The sequence below is a fragment of the Cyprinus carpio genome, chromosome A25, assembly GCF_018340385.1.
Source record: "Cyprinus carpio isolate SPL01 chromosome A25, ASM1834038v1, whole genome shotgun sequence".
In the NCBI taxonomy this organism is placed as follows: domain Eukaryota; kingdom Metazoa; phylum Chordata; class Actinopteri; order Cypriniformes; family Cyprinidae; genus Cyprinus; species Cyprinus carpio.
In genome coordinates, this window is record NC_056596.1 from 19,372,992 (window position 1) to 19,399,225 (window position 26,234).

A 26,234-nucleotide genomic window follows, 5' to 3' on the forward strand; every position below is an offset into this window, starting at 1 on the left:
TGAGGAAACGGCTGATGTCCTGAATCTTTCATTCAGTTTGTCCATTTGTTTGTGGGTGGTAACCAGATGTCAAGCTTACTGTGACACTGAGGAGGGTGAAGAATGATCGCCAGACTCGGGAGATGAACTGAGAGGGATTAGTTTGCACGCTTTTGAGAATCGGTTGATGGCTATGAGAATACGTGTTTCCATCAGAGACTGGGAAGTCAGTAACAAAGTCGACTCTTATATTGGACCAAGGACGATGAGGGATGGGTAAAGGGACTAGCTTTCCAGTGGGTAACTGACGTGGTACCTTGGTTATGGCGCAGAGTGTGCATCCTTGGACAAATGTATTGACGTCGTCCTGCATTCTTGGCCACCAGTATTTTTGCTGAAGTGTGGAGTATGTCTTGCTGATGCCGGGGTGGCCTGTTCCAACGGATGAGTGGGCGGAGGAGATGAGGGAAGTGCGAAGATCTTCAGGTACGTAGACTTTGTCAGCGGGGCATTCTGGAGGAACGGGCATGTTCTGTGATAGTTTGAGGATTTGATCATCAAGGTCCCACTGAATGGGACTGACAAATAGTTTGGTAGGCAGGATGGTTTCTGGTTCTTCGAGGTCTTCATCGGGAGCGTGGAGACGGGACAGGGTATCTGCTCTCGTGTTTCTTGACCTGGGACGGTAGGATATCTGGAAGTGGAACCGTGTAAAAAACAGAGCCCATCGAGCTTGGCGAGGGTTAAGTCTCTTGGCTTCCTTCAAATACTGGAGGTTCTTGTGGTCGGTAAGTACAAGAAACGGATGTCTGGCCCCTTCCAACCAATGCCTCCATTCTTCCAGGGCAAGCTTCACAGCTAGGAGTTCTCGGTTACCAATATCGTAGTTCCTTTCCGCGGAGGAAAGCACAAGGCATGGGTTTGGATTAGTTCTCCGGGTACTGTGACAAGATGGCCCCCACGCCTGTTGTTGAGGCGTTCACCTCGACAATGAACTTCTTTTCTGGATCTGGATGTTGGAGCAGGGGAGCAGTGGTGAAGGCGGTCTTCAATGTTTGGAAAGCATATTCCGCTTCTGGAGTCCAGTGAAGGGTCTTTGGCTTCCCCTTCAGGAGTGATGTTAACGGTGCTGTTATCATGCTGTACTGGTTTATGAACCGGCGATAAAAGTTTGCGAAACCCAGGAATCTCTGTAACTATTTGATTGAGGTAGGAGTGGGCCAGGAGGTGATGGCTTGGGTCTTTCGGTCATCCATCCTGACTCCCTTTTCACTGAGGTGGTAACCCAATAATTCGATGGAGGTCTGGTGGAAAATGCACTTTTCTGCTTTCAAGAACAGGGAAAACTCTCTGAGCCGTTGGAGTACTTGGGAGACATGATGTTGATGGTCAGATCTGTTACGGGAGAAGATTATTTATTTAGGGCTCTATAATCTATGCAGGGCCGCAAGCCCCCGTCCTTTTTGGGGACAAAGAAGAAGCTGGCAGCAGCTGGAGAGGTGGAAGGTCTAATGTACCCTTGTCTCAGAGCCTATTCGATGTATTCTTGCATGGCAGCTTGTTTGGGGATGGACAACGAGTAAATCCGACCCTTGGGAATGGGTTCTCCTGGGATCAAGTCGATTGCGCAATCCCAAGGTCGGTGTGGAGGTAATTTGGAGGCTGCCGTAGGACTGAATACATCTGCAAAAGATGAATAGCATGGAGGAATGTTGACTGACAAATTTTCTTTTGGACTTTCAGTCAGGCAGTCACAGCCCCAGTTCAGGATTTTACCAGTTTTCCAATTTATAGTGGGTTGGTGTCGAATGAGCCATGGGCGACCTAGAATTACATCAGCTTGGATATTCTCAAGAATGAAAGGGTCAAATAGTTTGTGATGAATGTTTTCAACACATAGGGTGATAGGTGTTATCTGTGATGTTACATACCCCCGCTTCATAACCTCGCCAGTCACTGCATGGATGGATTACGGCTTAGAGGTATGGGTCCTTTTGAGTTGGAGCGTCCTTGCGAGATCTCCGGATATAAAGTTGCCCGTTGACCCAGAGTCCACGATGGCGGAGATGGAGTGGATACAGAGGGTTGGTGATGGACTGAACTCACCAGTAATCGAGGAGGGCGAGACGGGCATGTTCGAATGAAATGTCCTTTGTTCCCACAGTAGAGGCATAGGTTTAATTCTCGCCGACGGGTACGTTCTGCTTGAGACAGCTTATGGCTTTCCACTTGCATCTTCTCCGGCTTCGGCTCTGGGGATTCTTCGGATAGGTTTTGATGGGGAACAGGAACTGGAGCATGAACTTCCCGATAGCAGGATTGTGATCTTAGATGAACTCGGAGAGCTTGTTGCATGAATTTTTTCTAACCCCAAATTGTCATCATAAATAGCGAGCTGAAGGCAAAGCGTGGGGTTTTTTAATCCTTTTGTGTAAAGTGTGGGGGGGGTTTTTTTTTTACACACTCTCAGCGGCTAGGGTTCGGAATTCCAGGGAATACTCAGAAACTGATCGTTTACCTTGGCGTAACTGTAATAGTTGGTCGCTGACAGAGGAATCGCCTACGGGACATCCAAACACTTCTTTGAAATGATTAATGAAACTCTGCACAGACAAGGTGATCGCCGACTCTTGAAACCACAACGCTTCAGCCCATCTCAACGCTGCCCTGGAAAGTTTCTGGATAATAAACGAGATCTTGGATCTTTCCGTGGGATATTGGTGAGCGTGCTGTTCAAGGGCGAGCGAGCATTGCAAGAGAAATCCATTACAGTCTTCTGCCTGACCAGAGAAGGGCGCTGGTCGCAAGACGGTGTTGGCGATGTACACCAGCGTGGAAGCAGGGTTTGCGGAAGCACTGTCTTAAGGCTGTGTTGGATTCATTGCGGTGTTAGTCAAGCCTTCTGTCAGGATATAAACGAGAGACAGAGGTAAGTGAATCCAATCACAGTGTTTTATTTGCAAATCACAAATGCAAGGTGAGTTCTTAGTGACTTCTGGTGCAGGTTCGGTGCAGATACTCAGTGCGGGGCTGAATGCAGGTGAGCACGTCTTGAATAGATATGTCAATGCCAAGTCATCACAGATGGTTAGCACTTGTCTCTCTTTCCTTCAGGTGCGGGTACAACCAAGCAAGCTCGGAGAAACACACTGGGAGTTCGGAGGAACATCGGATCACAGGTAGCAGGGAATTACGCAGGAGTCCTACAAGCAGGAGGACAATGACACAGAGGTTAGTGTTTCAAAGGTGAATATACTTTACGTCCTTGAGTCCACGGTGAATCAACAGATCGGGAGACAACGGCATATGGTCTGTTCCTGTTGGAGGCTTGACATTGAACTGGGGCTGTGGCGAGTGCTTTATAGTGCTCTGTGATGAGGTTGATAATTATGTGCAGGTGCAGGTGATTAATACTCCGGGGAGTGTGATCGCTGTGGGATTGATGAGACCGGGCTTGACTGGTCCTTGACAGTATGTATGTATGTATGTATGTTTTTACCCAGAGCTCCTCAAAACCACAACAAATACCTTGTGTGTTTGTGCTCACTTGGCGAATAAATACCATAGGTAACGGTCTAACAAAATCCAGATTTTGGACATTTTACTATAGTACCAATTTTTTAAAACCATTAGCCAAATCATTTATATGACTATGCGAATTTAAAGTGTCATTTAAAGATCCTGGTGCACTAAAAGCTCTTTAAAATTAATAATATTTTTAGACCATTAAATTTAGTACAAAGCCCAAATTTTAGCTTTAAAGCATTGTTTGCGTGTCCATGAAAAATGGCGTTGTGAAATGAACCAGCAATAATATGTGCAAAGTTCAAGAATCCAATAAAACATTGGCATGGTATTGGTATAGTAAATTGTTCAAAATTAGGGTTTCGTTAGTCCATTACCACTAGCTTGCATGTTAGTTTTATGCCTTTATAGAAGGCAGCAGCTATTTGGACTAAGTGTAAGTAGAATATTTTAGATACTGTTTACACCATTTACACTAATTGACAACAGAAGTATTTTCTTATCGATATAATGTTTACAGTAAGTATAATTAGCAACAGATACACTATTTACCCTATGAATTTTCTTTCCAATAAGTGTAAATAGTTGTTAGATACAACTTATACTTATAAATAGTGGCAAATACTATTTGCACCTCAGCTTTGTTGTACATTAACAGGATGCAATAGTAATGTAGACTGTAAATTATCATATTTATTACAATTATTAAATGGATGTTGCCTTATTGGGACAAAAAGCCCTCCATACACCTACCCCTAAATGGCCATATTTGAGGAAACAAAAAAAATCTAGTAGTTTACATCACTGTATTTAGCTGTCGGTCATTTAACATTTCTATCGTAAAACGTATCATTAAAAGTTGACTAATATTAAATGATTCGCCACTTTATCTTACCTCGCTCTCTTTAACGTTAAAGTGATGCTTCGCGCTTTGCTTCTGTAAACAGTAAACCCCGCCTACTTTGATTTGATTGGCCATCTCAGTCATTTTGACATTGACAAGCGTTGTTAGACCGCAGAGGCTTTGAACTGAAGTGCCTAGTTTGTGCAGCGGTCACACGTGCAAACGTAGACTAGTGCAAGTTAATTCTCACACTTTAATAGTATTTATAGCTCCTAACAGGCTGTGTGACTATGAGAAGTTATTACCTCAAAATGTACAATTATCCCTCTGCGTGCCACTGTTGGCACGCGTAGGTTGCCGACCCCTGCTTTAGATCATTAGACCCTACATTAAATCTCTCGGCTCACTCAACAATAACACACTTAATAAGACGAAGCACCATATTTATTAAAGAGGAGATCACGCTTCAAAAAGTTGCAAATATAGGACAGTTTGTTTGCAAGCATAGGACCATTTCCATTGCATTGGTCCAATTTCATTGTGTTGTGGCTTGTTTTCTGGTGTGTTTTGCTAATTTTGTTGTGTGATGGCTCATTTCCATTTTGTTATGGCTTGTTTCCATTGTGTTGCGCCTTTTTTCCATTGGGTTGTGGAGATTTCACTGTGATATGGAGATTTTGCTGTGTTGTACACTACTGGGTCACCATACATTCTGGATGCAGGACAAGAACAAAGATGTCAGTTTTAATGTTTCCATTGAAAACTCCCTCGGTCTTTTCCTTTTTCAAGAGCTGTCATTAAAACCACCTACAACATTAACATATAAATTGACATAGACAAGTCAAGCATGTCAATGACCATTAGCATTCACTTAAGTGACATATCAAGTGCCATTGAAAATGATCTCACCATTTCACTATAAGAGCCAATTTCACTTGAATCAAGTGATTTGATATTGTGGTGACTAATGTAATAGTGGGATTTAGGCATTATTTTAAATGTAGCTATAGCTGTACTTGTTATGGAATTTTATTTTATTTTTTTAAAAGAGAGAGAGAGAGAGAGAAAGTAAGTGACTTGGTTTTAGATGTTCATGTCAGTTGTTTATTATCCAACAGGATATCTCTGATGAAAGCTGTGCATTACTATAAATACTACAGCAGTCTGGTTAAGCACCCCAGAATCATTTTAGACTATTTTATAGTATTATCATCTCAGAAAAACAACAAGAATTAGATAACAAAATAATGCATTCAGTGCAAGTAAGGTTACCTCTTAATAGGCCTTCCCAAAAAGGCCATTAAAAGTTCATACAAAAAAAAAAAATCTGTCCAGAGCCAATAGAAATGCTGCACAGACAAGGGTGGCTATCAAGAGAAATGAAGTGCTGTTTCTTCTACAGACTGACAGACTATCATATTTTAGATATGTTTGTAGATTATACTCCTAGTAGACTTCTTCTGTCAACAGGTTTTCTAACAGTATTTTTCTGTTATTTATTTTAACCCTCCTAAACTTTTTGAAAAATAGAATATAAGAATTTAAATGAAATCAGTAAAAAAAAAAAGTTATATAAAGGTTAAATTACAATTTACAATTGTATTATCTATATTTTGACATGTTGGTTTGTAAAGCGCTTTCAAGATGTACATTACAAATAAACTTCTGATCTTACAGCACTGAACAACATGATACTTAGATACTTACCAAAGATATTTCACTGCTGTGTGCTTTACTCACCTGTCTAAAAGTGATCCCCAGAGCTGAAAGAGTGTTTCTAAACACAGTGTATTTATTAAAACTCAAATCTGTGAACCCAGAAAGAAGAACCTGATGAAGGAGCAGGCCAAGTGCTCATGATCTAAACCAGAGGACTACTGGAAGGTATGCTTTTCCAGCTATGAACTCATTCTTCGTTGTTCATTGTCATTGCTCTCGCATTCCTACAGTAAGTGGGTTGACTGAAAGTCAGCTGTAGCACTCAAGTTCCACAGATATATTATCACAAAAACACAGCATCAGGCATTAGCAGAGAACACAGCACAAGGACAGACTGTAAGAGAAGAGAATGAAGAGCTCGTATGGATGTAATCAGTGCCTTTTTTCTCTTGCTTTAAACCATAAGAGTAAAAAGATCTTAACATGAGGTCCTGATGGCTGAGTGGGCTGGATGTAGCTCATTCCTGAGATATCTGGCCCCATCTTGGAATGACCTTCTCTGTTAGCAACAGACCTTTGTGTTTCAAGATAATAAAATCTTTTTAATCTGTTTAATCTGTTATCATGTGCACTGTGATGAATTACCTCAATACCATCTCTGCCATCATTACATCAAAAGCCAGTGGATTCCCTCTGAATATCACATATGGTCTTCTTGAGTTTAGCCGATTCCATATCTTCAGTACTGTAGGGATATGGAATTGGCTAAACTAAAGACAACAGAGATGAACTTGGTAAACAATCAAATATTCTTATTCATAGGCTGAATTCTCTACTCTGATTGTTTGGCAGATGTTGATTAATTGTATGTAACTCCAAGTTCCGAAGAAGGACCAGGTGTGTTGACTGCATTACAGTTGCGTATCACTTCACTACAATAATCGTAGTTTGTTAAAAAAAAAAAAAAAAAAAAAAAAAACTAGTAATGGCAGCTTGAGGTGTTTCTAATCAGGATGCTTAAACAGTAGCATAAGGTTGAATGTGAAAATAAACACACAAATATGTTTGTGTGGCAACTGTGGTATAAATAACTACCCAGGACTTCTTGTATGCTAAATGAATGGATGCAATGGCCAAATGGAAATGAGTCATTCATTTGAAAAATTAAGCCACAATAAAATATTCTCGGGCAAATGCTCCACAGAGTGCAGGTGACGACTCAGTTACATAATCACTGCATCCATCATTACAAATTATTGTCGGCCTATCAACTAAACACTACCTCAGTATTATTTGCTCATGAGTACATGTCCTCAATTGTCAACAACAGGACAAAAAAAGCAAATAATAAAAACAATGGCTGTCAAATGGGTGTAAGGTGAAGCAGAATAAATGCAGAGCTGCATGGGATGATGCTTCTGAAGAAGCTGTGGATCAGAAGCTCTCATATGGCTAAGAGGCTCTGAGGCATGTGGAGAGCAGGAAGGTTAATCAGCTCTCAGTGAGAGGACGTGCTTCAGTAGACCTCACTGATGTGACATATTCAGCCACTGAGACATGACTGACTGGACCAGCCTGCTCTCAGGTACACAACATTTACAGGTACAAAAACATATGGATAGACACACAATATGGACATGCTAACAGCATCTAAACTGTGTGCAGTATTACAGTATTTACCAGTTACCTAAAATTATATAGTCTCAAGAAAAATGTAACAGGCAGACAAGTGTAATCATAAGTACCAAAGTAGTCCAAGTGACTATTGCATTCAAGGTGCTATACAATGGTATACAATGGTTTTGTGTGAGGTACAGAATAAAATTTGAAGTATCTTAATAGCTGGTGCTCGCATCTCATTTAAATGAATATGTTACTCAAAACACACATTTCACATTCTCACTGAATTTTTAGTGCGAAAAGTGTGAAAATTCAGCGGTTACAGTCACTACTGAGGTTGGAGATAAAGATCATTGAATAAAGACTTGAATTGAAGACATTATTGTATTCTGTAGAGCTACTTTTGAAGTCATTTCATAACTGATAAACTTTGCAAACTGATGCTGTTATTGAACTAAAACTAATCAACACTAGATTAAATTGAACTGAATAGAGCTGTTGATGTATTTGTTTTATAAATGATGAATTTTGCAACATTTCTAAGAACATGTTCATCTGTTATACTAAAAATACTTTTCTGCACAAATGGTCCATGCTGATGTTCAGGTACTGCAGGTTTCTCAAATTTTCAGGGTGAATAACTGTCTCACACTAATAAAAGAGGATGTCAGGCATGAGGAATGGGCATCATAGTGGGTCAGCTATTAGATCATATTGACATGACTGGTATAGTTTTAAAAAATATGATTTTTTTTCTGTAATGAGCAAAACAGGGGTACACAAGAATATTCATTATGACTGCAGACACTGCATGAAAGTCCACCTGATATCACCAGCGACTGGCCACGCCACAACATTAGATATGACAAAAGTAGCTTTAGTCAAGGCTAAGGCTGCTGCCATAATGTCAGTGGACACTGAAGAGAGATCTGAGTTGGGTTAGATTACTCACTGAGCTCAGGTTAAATTTTAAAGAGACCCCCCCTCTATAGTACGAGTATGAGAAGACAAAACTCAAATTATACTAGCCCTCAATACATGACTTTTCCTGGCATCTACATGACATCTTCTGTCTAATAAACCACACTACTGTCTGTACAACATTCCTTTGCCATTTCAAATACAAAGTGTCAAATGTGTTCCTCATTTTCTCATAGATGCACAAAGGGACACATAAAATAACACATACATACAGACAGACAAAAAAAATGCACCTTACCTTTTTATAAACCAATTTAAAAGCTGCTATCATCCAAAGGCACAGATGATGGCAGATGATTTCTGTAAAGAGCTGAATAGAGGGTCACAGCTAATGTCTTCCTGAACTCAGGGAACATCTTTGCAAAGTTATAGAGACATTCATGTCCTATGAAACTGTGAGACTTCCAACAGATGGGATGCATGCAGCTAAACACCTTGAGCCTCTTAATAATGAATGAAATGAAACTAGACTCTCAAATGCACATGCTGTCCATGTGCTCTGTAATCATCACTGCTACCACTCTCTATTGATATGTGTGTCTGGGAAAGAAAAAGCAACATCTTTCATGCCAAAATCACACAAACACCATACATAATACCATTTCATCATAATGTCCATTTCTAACTATACATTGACCAATCAGTCACTTAAAGTACTATGCCAGTGAATGGCTGCTCATCCCGAAAGGAGATCTGTGACATGTGGTCACTTTAGATTTGTGGATCTTGTGGATGTGGACCTCAAAACACCATAAAGGAGCCAGACATATATATATCAGGCAAAGATCAGGCACTTCTGAAAATGTTCAAATGTTATTTTTATTTTATTTTTTATGTTAAATGATGCATTTGTAAAATGTGTTGTTTTTTGGTGCTCTGGATTTCTGTAGCTGTATTATAGTAACGAGTACTATACTATTTCTTAATGTATCTATATTATTGAGGATTTTCTGTATGTCCTTTTTATTTATTTTCATAATTCAACTTCTTTAGATCTCTTTGTTTATCTTAAATGGCTTGAGTTGATATTTCATAACGTGACTATGCCTGTTACTCTGTGATAAAAGACTCTCTTGTTTGAGGATGTGTGTAAAGCCAAAGGTCAAAATTACAGACTCCTTGAAACTGACTGATTAGTGCAGAGAATAACTGCAGCAGATCTGAAGACTACCTTTGGGACATCCTTCATACAGGGTTACATGCATTCTAGCAGTGTAATATCCCAACACAAATGGCCTCTCCAACTAGAGATGAGAACAGTGTGTGTGTGTGTGTGTGTGTGTGTGTGTGTGTGTGTGTGTGTGTTTGTGTGTGTCTGTGTTCCAAATAGGTGTCCAATGATTGATAAATAAATATTTGATTGCTGAATATTGTACCCTAATTGAAGTTAGCTGTTTATATTATATTATATTAGTATTATATTATATTATATTATATTATATTATATTATATTATATTATATTATATTATATTATATTATTAGTTTATGCCACTGTTAACACTTTTCAGTTTTTCAGCTTGGTCAGATGACGTTAAACGTTAAACCACTTAAAAATTTGTTGGCATTAGAGTGCTTTTTGTTAACTAGGACCTTGTATGTAATTTAATTTCATAATTATTTATTTTGTCTTTGTACTGCTGAAAGTCATGAGAAGTAAAAAAAAAAAAAAAAAAAGAACTTATAAAAAAAGTAAAATATAACTTGTATGTTATGTATTTAAATATATTTGTAATAACACACTTATAATCATGAAATTGCAATTTAGTACATTTTAAATACATGAACTTTAAATGTTATATCAAATAACAAACTACAGTTCAAATTATACTCAAGTACTTCACATGGGTGTTATTATGATAGTCCAACGCAATCTCATAAGAAAATGTAACTATTCCATGAAGTGGCGATTTTGTATGAATTTGTACAGAAGCATACAATATTTAGAAAAAAACTAAACAAAAAAACTTGAGTATGAAAATATCATTTCTATTACAATGCAAACAAAACACACAAGGCTCAATTATGAGTATGAGAACCGATGAAAAGTGGGAGGAAACACTTGACATTCCTGCAATGAGGATGAAGGCAAACACACGCAAGCGACCTGTTATAAAAACAGCTGCCTTTCACTGTTGTGTTGTCACATCTCCCTTAGACAAAGAGAATAGCAAACAACCAGCACACAGAGTATGAAACAGAAATAAGCCCAACAGCTGTACTTTCCTGTTTTAGACACACTATTGTGTGTTGATTCGGGTTTTCCACTCAATCCATAGAAAAAGAAAGGAGCTAGAATGGGCAAACGTCAATGTTAGCTAAAGCAGTGTTTCTCAACAGTTCTTATCACTGGTCCACAAATCTTTCACCTTTCATGATTATATTTTGTACTCTTTTAAAAAGTGCACTTTGTATTTTTTATATTTTTATCTGATTATTTCGTATTTGTACGTACAGGAGAATTTCTTACAACAATTTCTGCCTAATTCACAATATACACACAGCCACAAATAAATTCATCTGCATCTTGGATGGCCTGAGGGTGGGTACCTTTTCAGCAATTAAATTTTTTGGGGTTAACTTTTTTAAAAATCTTTTTTCGTGCTTTGAAGAAGTAGCCTGCACTTTTTTTGATGTGTTGACTAACATGCTAAAGCACAGTACTTGATTTGAACTGTAGTGTAGTAATAATATAAATAAATTGGTAAAGTGTATTCGATAATAGACTTTACAAATATTTAAAATACAATAGTAGTTATTATAAATTATATACAGTAGTTACTAAATATGTTTAATATAAATTAAAACTTTAATACGTTTCCATTTAATTGCAATTAAAATGCCGTTCAGTGTTAACATTACTTTCAATTTGCACTGAAGTACATTCTTTAAAGGTGCTATATGAGATTTTTCAACCTCTAGATGTCACACAGGAGCACTGCTTCTCAGACAAAAACAGACGCACCCCTGAAAACTGGGATTACAGCCACACAGAGGGGTCCTGACAGCACTGTCTGCTAGGATGTCATTACTAATCTATATCTTTACAAAACAAACTGCTGTTTGCTGATTCTATATATATGTAAAAATCATATATAGCACCTTAAAAGTAGCCTATTTCTTTTATAAGCACTCTTTTTAAAAGCATGCTAAAGTGTAGTTTGTTTTTTCACAAGGGACAATTAATTCAGGTATTTTGTATTTTCTAGTAAAAATAAATATATTTGAACAGTGATTTTAAAGAAGGTAAAGCTGTGGAGGCAGACACACCTACACTCAACGCCTGCAGCTTTACTCTGCGGTTGGTTCAGCAGCTGGAAAATGTCTAGCCACATAAATAAATGGAAAGGACTGATTTCAACCCAAACAAGGTGATCAGAGCGAAGCAACATGTAACAATAGTATATTATCAATAATGTATATAATATTATAAATTAGTGTAACAAACTATGTGATTTTGTGTTTCTTTCGTTTTATATCATAATCTTTATGTTTGATGTGAACTTTCTGGCATTCATGCTAGCAATAGCCTAAAGAAGTGATGCTGCCATTTAGCTAACCTACATGTTTGCTGTTTTGAAAAATATGCATGGTCAGTTTTCCTCCTCTGCAGTCTGACACTTGGAGAATATATAATACAGAAAATGTCCTGCTGAAAAAAAAAAAAAAAAAAAAAAAAAAAACAAGCTTTGGAATTGTATAATGTTTTATAATTACAATATCATGTATAATCTGTGGTGTCAAATCATTTGGTTAATTTAACAATTTAGTTGCTAATCCTGCTTTCTGGATTAATATTTTGCTTTTGATTCAGTATTTCTCTGACCTCCAGACTGATGAAAGGCCAGACTGAATTTCAGATACAGCACAAAACATATAAACAAGATATAAATGTAGACTAGGCTATCCTGCATGAAACTGATGGTGAACTCTTGGCACTCCTCCTCCACCCACAAAATACAGACCAGCTACTTTAAAACTGCTTATGAAGACATATTGCAAGCTGTAAACCTCCACTTTGGGTTTGGAGAAAAATGCTGACTACAAGCCTGCATGGGTGAGTTTGACTTGAGGCCTGACTCTCATAAAACAAAGAGTCTTTCTGTGTGGATCGAGGGGAGTAACAGTATCCCTGAGCCATTTAAATCCACGGATGCATTTGTTTGAGTCAGTGGAGACGCTCGAGTCTCCTTGCTCATCTCTAGATGCTCATTAAATGGTTCTGCTCCTCCAGCTCTGTTATTAGCGCTAGAATCTCCACATGTGTGATGCTTCCATAAACACCCATCAGCTCGACAGCAGCAGTCAGAATTTGAGAATGCATCTGTAGAGCACAATAATGGTCTGACTAATGAATTCAAGACAAGTGGACAGGGGACTATATTAATGAATCTAAGTTTAAAGCTCCAATCACCAGACATAAGACATTTTAAATATTGCACAGGAAGACAGATCTGCCACACTGGTCAAATAACAGACTGGATGATTTACTCAGCTGCCTGCAAGCAGATGATGCTGCACTATAAACGGTCCGACACACATTGAGTTCAGGGGGTTGAGAAGAAAAACCTCTGTAAACTAAGTGCATAAAAAGAAGCAACACTTACCAGGGCACTTTGTCAGTTTCTCAAAGTTTGCGCGTTCCATTCAGTAAGGCAGCTTACACATTTGGTCTTGAGAGTCTCCACTGTGCGATGTTCACTGTGGATCTGGAACTTGCTAGACACGGCTATAGCCTGAAATGAGCTGAGCCCACATCTCTTCGTCAGTCAAGCAGCATAGTTTCTGCCGGGCAAAAGTCCAACCAGACACGAAACCCGTCTATTTCTGTCTGCCATATGAGCGGCAGGGTTGTGCTTTTCAAGACATTCTGCGGTCAAACATGTAATTGCAGAGTGACCGGCTATGGTAAAATGTAATTGTAGACTTCATCGGATCCAGCCCAGCTGCCAACGGTACATGGTTAAGAACTTTAAACTCCCTTAAAAACAACTCAAGTCCCATAAATAAATGTGGGCCTGGAATCCAGATGTGGAATAGGGGAGGAACGAGAGAGGTAACAGACGCTGGGGAAAACAGTTAGGAGAGCCAGAGCTGCTGCTGCAATGGGAAAGAAAACTTTTTTTTTTATGTGACAAGACGACTGTTTTTTTAAATATCTCAGAAGAGGCGAGATTTTGGGAGGAGCTGTCTAGGCTTAGTTATTCCTAGACTTTCACCATTAAACTTTCAGGATATCTGATTTCGCCTCAGCTACTCTGTGGAAAAATCAGCCATGGAAAAAGAAAAAAAAAGCCTATGAAAACATGCTGAGGAACGCCTAGTCCATTTCACTGGACCTCCTCAGTTCAAAAGCACATTTAGATGTCCATGCAGACCTTGAAGAAGAATGAAATAGGGAAGAGTAATGACCCTTTGCACTTTTATGGCTTACTGAAAAAAGACTAGTGACTCTCTGGGTGTTTATAAAGAAGGAGATCCTTGCTCACACTGTTACAATTTATTTTCATCTGCAATGACTAACAGCTGTTCACTATTAAGAGTGCTCTCTTCAATGGCTTGCTAAGAACTAAGAATGTTACAAAACCCGGAGAAAAAAGAAGGAAAGAAAGAAAAAAACAATCCCTGATTCCAAGCCTGCCACGATCTTCCATGCAAACTTTCCATGTGGATACCGCAAGAGCCTCCACAGCTGAGTTCATCCAAATGGATTGCATGGAGACCGTAAAAACAACTAGTGAAAAAATTAATTTCTTTGAAATAATGGCTATAATTTTGGGTTATATAATGTGCTCAAAGTACACCAACTTCCAGTAAATTGCCATTAACCACAAGCACACCAGAAGTACATATCTTTCCGCTTTGTTTTTTTCTTCTGCAACTTCTGCACTTTTTACATTTTTAGTTTAAATGAACAAACTGATTAAGTACCTCAATGCATAATTACAGACAGAGCTGGTAGAAACTGATTACATATAATCTGGATTACATCACATTCCAAAAATTAAGTACTTGTAATTAGTTTAAATTATATTTTAAAATACTCGCAAACAGACTACAGTTACTTTTTTATTGATTACATGATAATTTTTTTATTGATTACATGATTACATATTATTCACACAATAGCAATTATTCATATTTTTTGATTCCCCCTAATTCCTCTTTTTCATTTTTTAAAATGTTCCTTTCCAATATAGCCTACCGCTTATATACACTCAGAAAGTCTTCCAGTTTTGTGGCCATTCACACAAAGAACAGTCATAGGTGGTTACACAGCATCTGACCACTGAATTTACAGAAATGTAAAGTTTTTATGATTGAATTAATTATCAGCTTTTCAGTAAACTCATGAACTGTCTGAAGTTCCTTTACCAACCCCAGTTTGGGAAACCTTTGTAATGTCATGTTTAATGCACTTCATGTTGTTAATGTCGGGTTCTCTAACACCATTATTACCTAACAACGAATGGATTTTTTTTCTCTTTGTATTTTATATCAATATGGTACAATATTATTTAAATCAATGTGATAAAAAAGTTAGGTCAAAAGTAATCTAAAAGTAATCAAAGTGTAGTTTGATTATGTTACCTAAAATATGTAATGTGACGGACTACATTAATTTTTGTCCTGTAATTTGGATTCAGTAACGGACTACAGTTTGTAAGTAATCTACCCAGCTCTCATTACAGATGCTGTATGTTCTGTGGTTTAGGAATTACAAATTATTCTATAGCAAAGAGTTTAAAGTTGAATTGATGTTTGTTATATCATCAGAAAAGTGAAAGATTATTTTTGTGATTCTGATTTAGTACCACCGAAGAAAACACTCGACACTCGAAACATGGACAAATGACAAGAGTATTTTATTTATGCTTTTGAAAAACAGTTCTTTCTAAAGAGGATATGAACATGTTAAAATATTAAATGTGTGCATCCTCCTCCAGTGTTTGTGTTGCAGACATGAATGATCTCAACTGCTGTTTTCACCTATTGATGAAAAATCCCACAGACACAATTTGAAGAGAGAAGTGTGCTATAGAGAGCAGTTGAAACAAACCCCTGAAGTTGCTTTGTTTAAAGGGTTTGTTTCAGCTAGCTGCATGATACCAGCAACTTCATATCTATTTTTAAATAACCATCAAAACCATTCGTTTTAAAGTAAAATTGATTTTTAAAAGTGGGCTTTTAAAATGAGACTCATTCTGCCATCTGTTGGACGATGATGGCACAACACTTTCTCAAGTTTGAATGAATGAACTGGACGGGTCAGGAAAGGTCTAAACTGACAGGACTTGATGAATGATCGAACGTATATTTGATGGTTTAGCTAATGCATTTTAAACCCACAATGTCAGCAAAGCTGTAACAAGCTCTATTGTAACAGGATTATATCAAGTCCAAGCCATTTTGGAGTTCACTCAATAGTTTTTTTTTTTTTTTTTGTCATTTCCTGATGTTAATGGCCCTTATCTTCACCTGCTACAGGTTTACAACAGACCCCGCAGATGTGAAACGATACCATGAGATTCAATTAGAGAGAGGATGCTGAATGAAGTCATGTTTGTGAGTCCTGTGGGATTCTTTGTATGTGGGCAGTTCAGCAGGTCTCACCTGTTTGTTTAGAAAGCTGAGTGAGAACAGAACAGATGCTCTCCCAAAGCAGCCTTTTGAATCCACAATACATTTAATCTTCTCAGAAGTTCGTAACAATCACAAAGTTAATATCTATTGTATTTCCCATTTATTATCACAACCTACACAAGCAAGAAGGCACATATGCACAGCCGTCCTTAAGTCTTGATTAGGCTGGATTTATTCAGTCCTCAAAGAGATGGAGAATAAACACTCAATGTCTTTATCAATCTGATTTATTTTGTATAAAAATCTAGATGTCTCTGTATTTTAGACACTCTGTCAATACATAAGGAATAATAACACAAGTGCTTAAGTGCATTTTTAAAATTCCGCCTTGTTGAGAGAGATCATTGCCGAGAATACCGCTTGTTTCAGCTTGGAATGTGAGACGATTTCTGTAGCTGTAGTTGTTCTGTTCTCTCCGATTTAAAATGAATTGGCCCCGAGTTCACAGCTGAAACAGAAGAAAAAATAATAAATAAAGTAAAGTAAAAACAATCAGGGACTCATGTCAAGTCAAGTCACCTTTATTTATATAGTGCTTTTAACCATACAGTGTCAAAGCACTTTACAGAATTAAATAGGAAAACAGTGTGTCAATAATGCAGAATGACAAATGCCCATGGCCACAAGACATACAGAAAAGACTCTCAGAAGCATTTTCATACCCCGCATGACTGGAGCCACTCACATCCGCGAGTTTCTCCTCCGACGGCCGAATGCTTGGGAGCCCACGTTAGTCGGGACGAAGTTGCTGTTGCCCATCCCACCGGAGCGGCTCAGGAAGTCCGCCAGACGGTGAGTGACACACGTGGCTGTGTTACACGCGCGCTTCTGCTTGCTTCAACACAGAGCGAGACCAGACTTCAGAAGACACTCTCTCTGTTATACATCTACAGCAGTCATTAAATTACTTTCATGCATTATATTCATAGGTATATATATATATCCTATAAACAGAGTTTACGTATATTTATGCCATTATCAGTCTTATTATTTGCTCACATTCACAGATCTCATTTCAGACGTCTTACCTGCAGAAATCTTCATGTATTGGATGTTTATTTGTAGAGGCACTCAATGATAACATGCATATAAAACGAATTCAAATTAATGTAGCCTAACTAATAATTTGACAAAGTAAGAGTTCCTGATATAAAAAATAACTTTATTGAACTTAAACACTTGAAAGAAATCATCCTTTTTTTTTTTTTAATTGATTATGATCAGTATTTTTTATAATACATGTATTCAGTTATTCAAGAGGCATGTGTAAAACGCACAGAAAACTATTCCTGAATTTGACTACGTACGGAAGAAATTTAATCTAGATTTTTAACATGCCTTTCTCTGCCAAAAGAAAGAAAGAAAGAAAGAAAGAAAGAAAAAGACCACTGCAACCAGCCGTTTGTGTGCGATCAGTCAAGCAGGCAGAATCCACATGCAACGGACCGTAGAGCATACAGTTAGGTTTAGATGGCGTTAAACGTTTCTTCGTAGCTTGTAAACTGATTGCCCTCGAGCAGGCTGCGTTTCTTGCCGGGCGTACCGGCGCCCACGTCCGTCTGCGGGAACGTTTGCAATTTGTGCAGCTCCTGGGAGAGTTTTCCCAGCACGCAGGTGCTGAGATTGGAGCAACGCTTGGACAGGAATCTGCCCTGGCTGTCGGGAGAAACACACATGCACACAGGCGTATCATCACACACATGCAGGGTCCCACCCAAACCACCGTTAGTGTTCATACAGAGCCCTTCACTGCATGCATCAGGTTAAGAGAGAGAACATGCTGTGCGTCTTCACACAGGAAAACTAACAAACAAAAGTCTTGGGGTTAACATGCAGCCATTCCAGTGAACAGGAAGATTGACATGCTGCTGCTGTTAGGACATTCCCTCGGCAAGCAGACAGGGTTTTACTGCATTATACTGAAATAAAAGAAGATACACCTCATTCGGGCAGAGAGACTTTGTCACAAATCTCAGTGGATTCCTCACTTTACTAACTTCGCTAGGAGTCGCAGGCATTTGGATCTACTTTGATTGCCTCTTGCAGAATGAAAGCAGAAGTCGGTTGTTTAAGAGAAACACACTCTTTCCACTGAAAACCCTCCACTAAGAAAATCCTAAAATACAGCAGAACCTGTGAGAGAATGCTGAGGTTGTACCTGTTGTCATCATTTGTCGGCTCCAGTTCCTCCGCTGTCATCTGCACTACGTTTTTGACTATAGCACTCAGTAATCTTCGTGCTTCGTAGTCCATGAGCGCAAATCTGTCTGTCAGAGATTCTGAACCAGGTCTGAAGATCAAACAGTGACGGAGAAGAGCAACAGTTTGCCACCTGATGAGATACAGCTGGAGAACCCATCAGCTAATGCCACAGACAAAAAAATGACAGAGAGTTTACCTTGCTGGAGCAGCGTTTGAGCTGTACATCTGGCACACGACTGCGGCATAAGCGACAAGGAAGGCAGAGATCTTCAACATAAACATGGTACCCTGAGACAAAAATACAGTGATGCTTTAAAACGGAGGATTAGGAAATACACAGTCTATCTGATTTTACTCTCAAATTCTGTGAGGGTGGGCTGCACAACATACAAAACTCAATGCCTTCTACAAGAAGCTGTGAATATCTGCCGACTAGGTTCCTCTCCTCATTCCTCATTCACTCCTTAAACCAGTTAGTAGAAGGAAAGATGCCCCTGTCCAAAAGCACAAAGATTTCTATCTCACAAAAAGTACACTTTTAGAGGTCTTACCTCACCTTGTCTTGCTGCTTGATAAAAATATTGATTCTCTTTTTCACCTGATGACCGCCTTGATACTACTGTGTGCAGCTTCAATGGTCAAGCCCCTATATATTCACTATGAGGAGTTGTGTAGTATCAGTGTAGGTGTTTAATTATCTCCCATTGGCCAATCAGCAGACAGACAGGCACCAGTCAGCCAATCATGGCTTGGCGCACTGATAATGTCTAAAGATACACTGTGACGTCATTCTTTGGCCACTAAGTGCTCCATTCAGTAAACTCACACTTTTCGATATCTGCACTTGCCTCTGCATTTGGGTCATTCGTTTTGCTTAAATTGAATAAATGCTCTGCATACCTTGAGATTAAATACTTTACTGTCATCCAAAGCTGTTGCATCACTGTGATCCAGTGGCCACTCATGAAGGACTCGCTCACACAGCCATCTGCTGGTGAGAGAGGAAGACGACTAGCTCACAGCGCAGCATCAGATCACAGTTTCATGATGAATTATGAAACTATGTTGTAGCATTTACTTCAGTTTTGTGTGTGAATCTTACAGGAGCTAAACTAGTAATCAGTTTAAGAATTGTTTTCACTGTCATGTGATTTCTGACATGTCAGGAGATGTCTTGTTTCTTATTTGTTACATACATTTATGGTTACACTTCACAATAAGGTACCTTTTGTTAACATTAGTAATAAATTAATAAAAAATATATTCTGTTTCTTTAGGACTCTTATGTTGAAGTTTAATTTCAGTTTTCATTTCCTGTTTATGTTTGTTTCTGTACTGATAATTAGGTTCATCTGTACTCATTTATACTTGCGTATGTGTCTTTGTTAATGGGATAGTTTACCCAAAAAATTAGCTGTTCATTTACTCACCCACAGGTCATCCAAGAGTTCATCTTCAGCAGAACAGTAAAGATGATTTTTAGCTCAATCCGTGGTCTTTGGTGGTTCATAACATGTCAAGAGCTACCATCATTTGAGAGTCTGAAAAAGCATATAAAGAAACACAAAATTAATACCCAAGGCTCCTGATGATCTGAAGTAAAACTATCAGTTTGTGAGAGAAACTGAACATTATTTAAAACATTATTACCTGTAATCTAGGGCCTCAGACAAACGGTCCGAAGTGATGTCCAGTTCACTCATAAATCATTCTTTTGAACCAGTTCACCAAATAGGACTGAACCATCTGAAGCAGTTCGCAAGCTCAAGCAGCAAAGATCTACAAGTTACTCAATCAAAACTCATTCCACTGGCTTCCAGTTTTTTTTTTTTTTTTCTCTCTCTCTTTCAGAATCAATTTTAATGTACTTTTAATTGTATATAAATCCCATGATGACCTTGGAGCAAAATACCGAGCAGATATGTTGGTTAAATATAAACCAAATAGAGCTCTGAGACTGCATCTGGAGCAGAATGATCTGGATTTGGAAATCCAATGTTTTGCTATCCAGGATCAGATAATCCATCTTACTTTTCTGCTGGTTTTCTGCTGATCATTGTGATCCAGTCCAATTTTGCTTTGAAGATACACACTTTTCCAGATTACCAAATCTGGATTACTAGTGCTCTACGGAGCCCCTAAAGGGGCAATTTTTTTGCATGCCATTAACACAAGAAACTTTGTGTTCACTCTCAAATAACTACTTTTTAGTAGTTTACAAACAGTGACTTATAAGAAACACTTTTAATTAAATTCAGTATCTTTGTTTGTAATTGACAGCTGTTTGGGGATCGTTTTATGGCCCTAAAATCTCTTTTTTTCTTTACTGTAGGCTGCTGAAAGGAAATGTCCCCAGATTGATTTGTTCGACTGAGCACTTCCAGATTAAACACTGTTTCTGTGCTGTACCGATTACACTGCACTGTTCTTTTGAAATCTCTCTTCTTTTTATGCCATTTTAATGTTTTTTTAGCTAATTTATTAATTTTTATTATAATTTTGAAGAATTTCTTCTTATGATTGTTTTTTTAACACTGTAATACAGTTTGATAATAAAATCATTAAAATACAATTATTTGTTAGATCATACAATTCATTATAAAGAGAATCTTAATGTAATATATATACAGGGTTCAAGTAAATTGTTACCAACACGTTCATGAATGCTACATTTTTACGTCTTTTGTTGCCAGTGGATGGCGCTGCAGAAATAAAGAACACGCAGGAAGTAGTGCACTCTGTGCTCGATTAGTTCACTTCCGCCATTCTGAACTGAGGAAAACAAATCGAGCTGAATCATTGCGTGCTCGGTGGACAGTCGCCTGGTTTATAGCAAATATGGTGAGAAATGATCATATATTACGTTCTAACTTGCGCACAGTCTTCTGATGGATAGTGTATTGTATAATCTTTTAGAAGTAGAGTTTGTGCAGTGCGTGTTTGTAGGTTTGTGTGGTGTTTTGAGTGCACGCGAGGGAATGATGAGCGTGAGTAAGCGGAATACTCGCCGCATGATACAGAAACTCACACAGTGAACAATAAATATCAGTCTCTGCGGTTTATATGCTGCTGTTTGTAAATCTACTTGTGTGTGTCTAGCTTATAGTGATAGTTTTTTCTTTTCTTTTCGGCGATTAAACAGATTTTCTGTGTGGCTCGTGAACGAGGCCGCGGTTTCGGTTTTGTTCTTTCCGCTACAAGACGCTCACAAAGACACTTTAAACCAGAGAGACATCAGCGGTGCTCTTAAACTAACAAAAAGAGTCTTCAAGTGAATCCCATAAAACCGTCGAGAAATATCCGAACCATATTCCATAACTGTGCGAAAAAAAAAGGATCATTATCGGTTTCATCGTGTCCGGAGCGGATAATTATTTCATGAGAGTTTATGCATTACAGTAATAAAAAATGTGGCCAGAATAGTGTTTTTTTTTTTTTTTTTTTTTTCTTAAACTTTAATGTTTTACTTGATTTTTAGGGTGAAATATGCCCTTGTGAAAAAAAAAAAAAAAAAAACCTTTAGTATACTTTAAAAAGTTGTTCCTGTTGAATGTCAGACTGACAAGCATTTATGATACACTAAAATATATTTAATTGTAATTTGTATATTGAAGTTTGTGTGTGGTATTTATAATTACATGTTTATAATGAATTTGCATAATTTTGAATAAAACGGTGTAATTAAAATTAATATGTTAGTCGGCACATAAAAGTAATTGTAATTCTTTAAAGCATGACAAAAAATTATTAAAACAATTATTCAAAATGTAATTTCAGTAAACTTTTAATTTGACATTATCTGACAAAGTGCTCTTTTTACAAGTGTTAGATAAGTGTGTTGCGGAGCACAATCATGAAAGTGTACACTTAAGTGGCTTTTTATAATTTATATATAAATATAATTTGTATTTTTAAATATAATTTTTTTTTTCAATCTACCTGATGTTGTTACGCCATTTCAATCATTGTGCTCATTTTCATTTCCTTATTTTTCAGTTTCGGAACCAGTATGACAATGATGTGACCGTGTGGAGTCCTCAGGTAATTTCATGATTCATTCTCTAAATGTCTAGCACACGCGTGTGAAGTCAGCGTGTGTTGTGTTGTTTATCTGTGGGGTTTGTGCTCAGGGTCGCATTCATCAGATCGAGTATGCGATGGAGGCAGTGAAGCAGGGTTCAGCCACCGTCGGCCTCAAATCACGCTCTCACGCTGTTCTCGTGGCCCTCAAGGTACTCTCACAAGTACACCACATCCTTGATCCATCGAACCGTTTGTCTGGTTTAGGAGAGCTTTAGCAATAAAGCACTGTATGATCTGAAAACCTTAACGTGCACATAGCACCCATAATCCCTTGAGAAAACCCTGTTGAATGTGTGTGTCTGTAGAGAGCTCAGTCTGAACTGGCCGCTCATCAGAAGAAGATCCTGCATGTTGACAGTCACGTGGGCATTTCCATCGCAGGACTGACGGCAGATGCCAGACTCCTCTGGTAAACGGGAAGCCAGCATTTCACCATCTGTAGAGATTTGTAACGATCAGGCACTGGCTAGCGGCTTATTTAATGAAAACAAGGCTGTGAGGATTGTACTATTGTTTCACAAACCACTGACAAAAAGTCTGTCCCTCACAGCCTCGTTGTTAAATTCCAATCTTGGATGCTCTTGAATGTCTTTTATGCTCTCCCATCAAAGTCTTCTGTCATCAGTATCTCACTGCCTCTCTCCTTCTGAAAAGCAACTTCATGCGGCAGGAGTGTCTGGACTCCAGGTTCGTCTTCGATAGACCTCTTCCTGTGTCTAGACTGGTCACGCTCATTGGAAGCAGTATCCTTTTAGCTTGTTGCTCTGGAGAGCTGTATCTCCTCGTCTCTGCATGTACTGTTAAGTTGAAGTATCTGAAGATTAGTGGGCATATTTCCTGAACGCTGTTCCCACAGAAACTCAGATCCCCACGCAGCGGTACGGCAGACGGCCGTATGGAGTGGGGCTGCTGATCGCAGGATATGATGTGAGTACAGAGTTCGACATGCATTCAGTGGAAGCAGCGCTATGTTCAATGATGAATTCTTGCTGTTTCTGTCAATTTTAGGACATGGGCCCGCACATCTTCCAGACGTGCCCCTCAGCCAATTACTTTGACTGTAAAGCCATGTCGATCGGTGCTCGCTCGCAGTCGGCCCGCACGTACCTGGAGAGACACATGGAGGCGTTCTTGGACTGTATGTTATTAAGATACACCTTACATCCTATAAACAGGAAGATGGCACGTTGCACTGCATCCAAAACTATTCTGAACAGTGTTTTTAGTCTCTTTTATTTTAGAAGTATCATGCAGGCAGTTTTTAGGACAATTGCATATTTGTACTTTTAAAAATACATTTGTCACACTGCAGAGCCGTTAATGTCTTTGTGAAAAATGACACTCTAGTATACTTTCAAAAAGTACCGATTAATATACTGTATACTAAATATGCATTAATATACTATATTTATAAAATATGTGAGCAGAATGTAATGTTTTCAGACACTTAAATGAGAATATACTATAGTTTACATTTGAATTAATGCAGATAGCTGAACTTCAGAGTGCTTTTGGACACACTGAAGTAGGACATATTCGTTTTCTGTTTAAATATGTTTTAAGTGTACAAGTATTAATGGTAAACTTAAATATACTTTGTTTTTACTGCAGAAACTCGTGTCATGTATTTAAATATATTCGTAATTAAACATTTGTAATGGTAAAGTTGCAATTTAGTACATTTTATATGTATTAACTTTAAATATAGTTACAAAGTTATTTTTATGAGCTTTAGTATGTTAACACATCAGAATAAGGACAAATCATGTTTACATTGTACTTATTATAAAAATCCCTGCATGTATTTCCAGCTGTAATCAATTTCTGTAGTTACACTAATATAAAGTGGGGCCTGAAAGTGTCTTTAAGTACATTTAAGTGGCCTTAAATTTCATTAATATTATATGGTTACACTTTATTTTAAGGTGTCCTTGATACAGTGTAATTATACATTTAAGTACTGAGTAATATTAATTACCTACATGTACTTACTAAATGGTTAGGGTAAGGATTATGGGCTGGTTTAGGGTTACTTGCATGTAATTTTGCATAATTATTATAATAGTAAGCACATGTAACCTGTAACAAGGACACTTTAAATAAAGTGTTACCTACTATATTGTCTTATATTATACTTTTTAAGATTTGAAGTACACTACAAATCAGTACAATTTCACTCTGTTCAATACACTCCAAACAATTAATCGTTCTTTTACATAGATAATCTTATATAATCTCATGCACAAAGACGTTCTGGGTGAGTTCAGATGATAATGGTGCAGATTAATGTGGTCTTGTTCGCAGGTAATCTGAATGACCTGGTGCAGCATGGTCTGCGTGCGCTGCGGGAGACTCTTCCCGCCGAACAGGATCTGACCACAAAGGTTTGATATTTCCTCCTGTCACTGCACTCATGCTCATTACCACTGTTACCCCATGTGACTAAAGCCTTGTTTCCTGTAGAATGTGTCCATTGGGATTGTGGGAAAGGAAATGGAGTTCACCATCTATGATGATGATGATGTGGCTACGTTCCTGGAGGGTCTGGAGGAGAGACCCCAAAGAAGGGTGAGGATTATTGCGTTTGTTTGCAGATTTCTGCAGGTGTTTGAGGATGTGTGTGATCATGATCTGATGGTTTTTGTTGAGCGCAGGTGGCCCAGCCAGCAGATGAAGCGGCTCCAGCTGTACCTGATGAACCCATGGAGACCTAACATGTACTTCTGTAACTCTGTCTGTAACACTTTAAGTTGACTGGAGTTTCTCTAGCTCACTGAAAAAAGTAACATTTAAACTCCTCACTCATTATACATTACACAATGAAACTTTCATTTTCTATCTGTGAGATTAAGAGTAATAAAACAGTTTTGGTTTCTTTCTGAGTGTTTTTGTGCTTTCATTATGGAGGTTCATTGAGACTCTACAACAGTGAGATTATTTAATAATTACACTCTCAAAATCCTGATTCCCTTTCAATGCACTAGCAATCAGACTGATGTTACCATTGTGTATTTGAAGATAAAGTCTGTTCTTTGTTACTTTGCCAGAAAATGCTTTATTCGACATTTTCCATGTCCATGATGTAAGCCCTTCTTTGCCCTTAATGCAAATTAGAAAGAAATTATTTTTAAAAAATTAAGTCGAATTTGATCTTTTAATAGCACTTAATATATTTTCTTAATCTAGGAAAGATGAGACTGAAACCATCTCTTTGTATGGTTAGAAGACAAAAATAACGACTTTATTCAACAGTTTGTCTCCTCTGTGTCTCTTCACATCACCTCAGCGGCATTTTGGAGAATATGAGCTGAACGCAGGCAGCATACGCTCTTCTGAGTCACTGAGCCTTGTGTCGTGGCGGACACAGGATAGCGTATGCAGTTTGTGTTCAGCAGATGTTCTCCAAGATGGCTCTACGGTGATGCGGAGAAACACAGAGGAGACAAACTGTTGAATAAAGTCGTTATTTTTGTTTTCTTCACATACAAAAAGTATTCCCATGACTTCTTAATGTTACGGTTGAACTACTGATGGCAGATGGACTATTGTGACGATGCTTATCATACTATTCTGGACCTTGTCAGTGTATTTTTCTTGGCAGTCAATGGGACAGTCACAAGCCTCCCGGTTTTTATCCAAAATATCTTAAATTGTGTTCCGAAGACGAACAAAGCTAAACCACTGAGTAATAATTTAAAA

The 26,234-nt window shown here is 38.2% G+C and overlaps 3 protein-coding genes across 8 annotated transcripts in view; 1 reads left to right on the forward strand and 2 right to left on the reverse strand.

The window, feature by feature from the left end:
- Positions 1-13,647, reverse strand: part of LOC109053807 (INSC spindle orientation adaptor protein) — an 81,322-nt gene extending 67,675 nt beyond the window's left edge. Inside the window, exon 1 of one of the 3 annotated variants that reach the window (XM_042715818.1) lies at positions 13,214-13,642. The gene's annotated coding sequence lies outside the window, so the exon portion shown is untranslated. Of the gene's footprint in view, positions 1-13,213 lie in introns of all 3 variants that reach the window. The other 2 variants (XM_042715816.1, XM_042715819.1) reach the window with 2 other exon arrangements.
- Positions 13,648-15,536: 1,889 nt separating this feature from the next.
- LOC109051345 (calcitonin gene-related peptide-like) lies at positions 15,537-19,109 on the reverse strand. 4 transcript variants are annotated; one of them, XM_019068894.2, is made up of 5 exons: positions 19,004-19,109; positions 18,649-18,740; positions 18,409-18,540; positions 16,936-17,085; positions 15,537-16,698 (listed from the first exon to the last, which is right to left on the reverse strand). In XM_019068894.2, exons 2-5 carry the CDS (start codon positions 18,732-18,734, stop codon positions 16,671-16,673), a joined length of 396 nt encoding a protein of 131 aa, XP_018924439.1. In that variant the 5' UTR covers positions 18,735-18,740; positions 19,004-19,109; the 3' UTR covers positions 15,537-16,670. The 4 variants fall into 4 exon arrangements, with proteins under 4 accessions (XP_018924439.1, XP_018924442.1, XP_042571754.1 ...); XM_019068897.2 differs by having other exon boundaries at positions 15,549-16,698; positions 16,913-17,085; XM_042715820.1 differs by lacking the exons at positions 15,537-16,698; positions 16,936-17,085 and adding an exon at positions 17,392-17,906.
- Positions 19,110-21,139: 2,030 nt separating this feature from the next.
- Positions 21,140-25,412, forward strand: psma1 (proteasome 20S subunit alpha 1). Its single transcript, XM_019068764.2, has 10 exons — positions 21,140-21,293; positions 22,449-22,493; positions 22,583-22,684; positions 22,841-22,944; positions 23,190-23,278; positions 23,392-23,462; positions 23,544-23,673; positions 24,840-24,919; positions 24,999-25,103; positions 25,190-25,412. The coding sequence occupies exons 1-10, from the start codon at positions 21,291-21,293 to the stop codon at positions 25,247-25,249; spliced, it is 789 nt and encodes a 262-aa protein (XP_018924309.1). The 5' UTR covers positions 21,140-21,290; the 3' UTR covers positions 25,250-25,412.
- Positions 25,413-26,234: the final 822 nt, after the last annotated feature.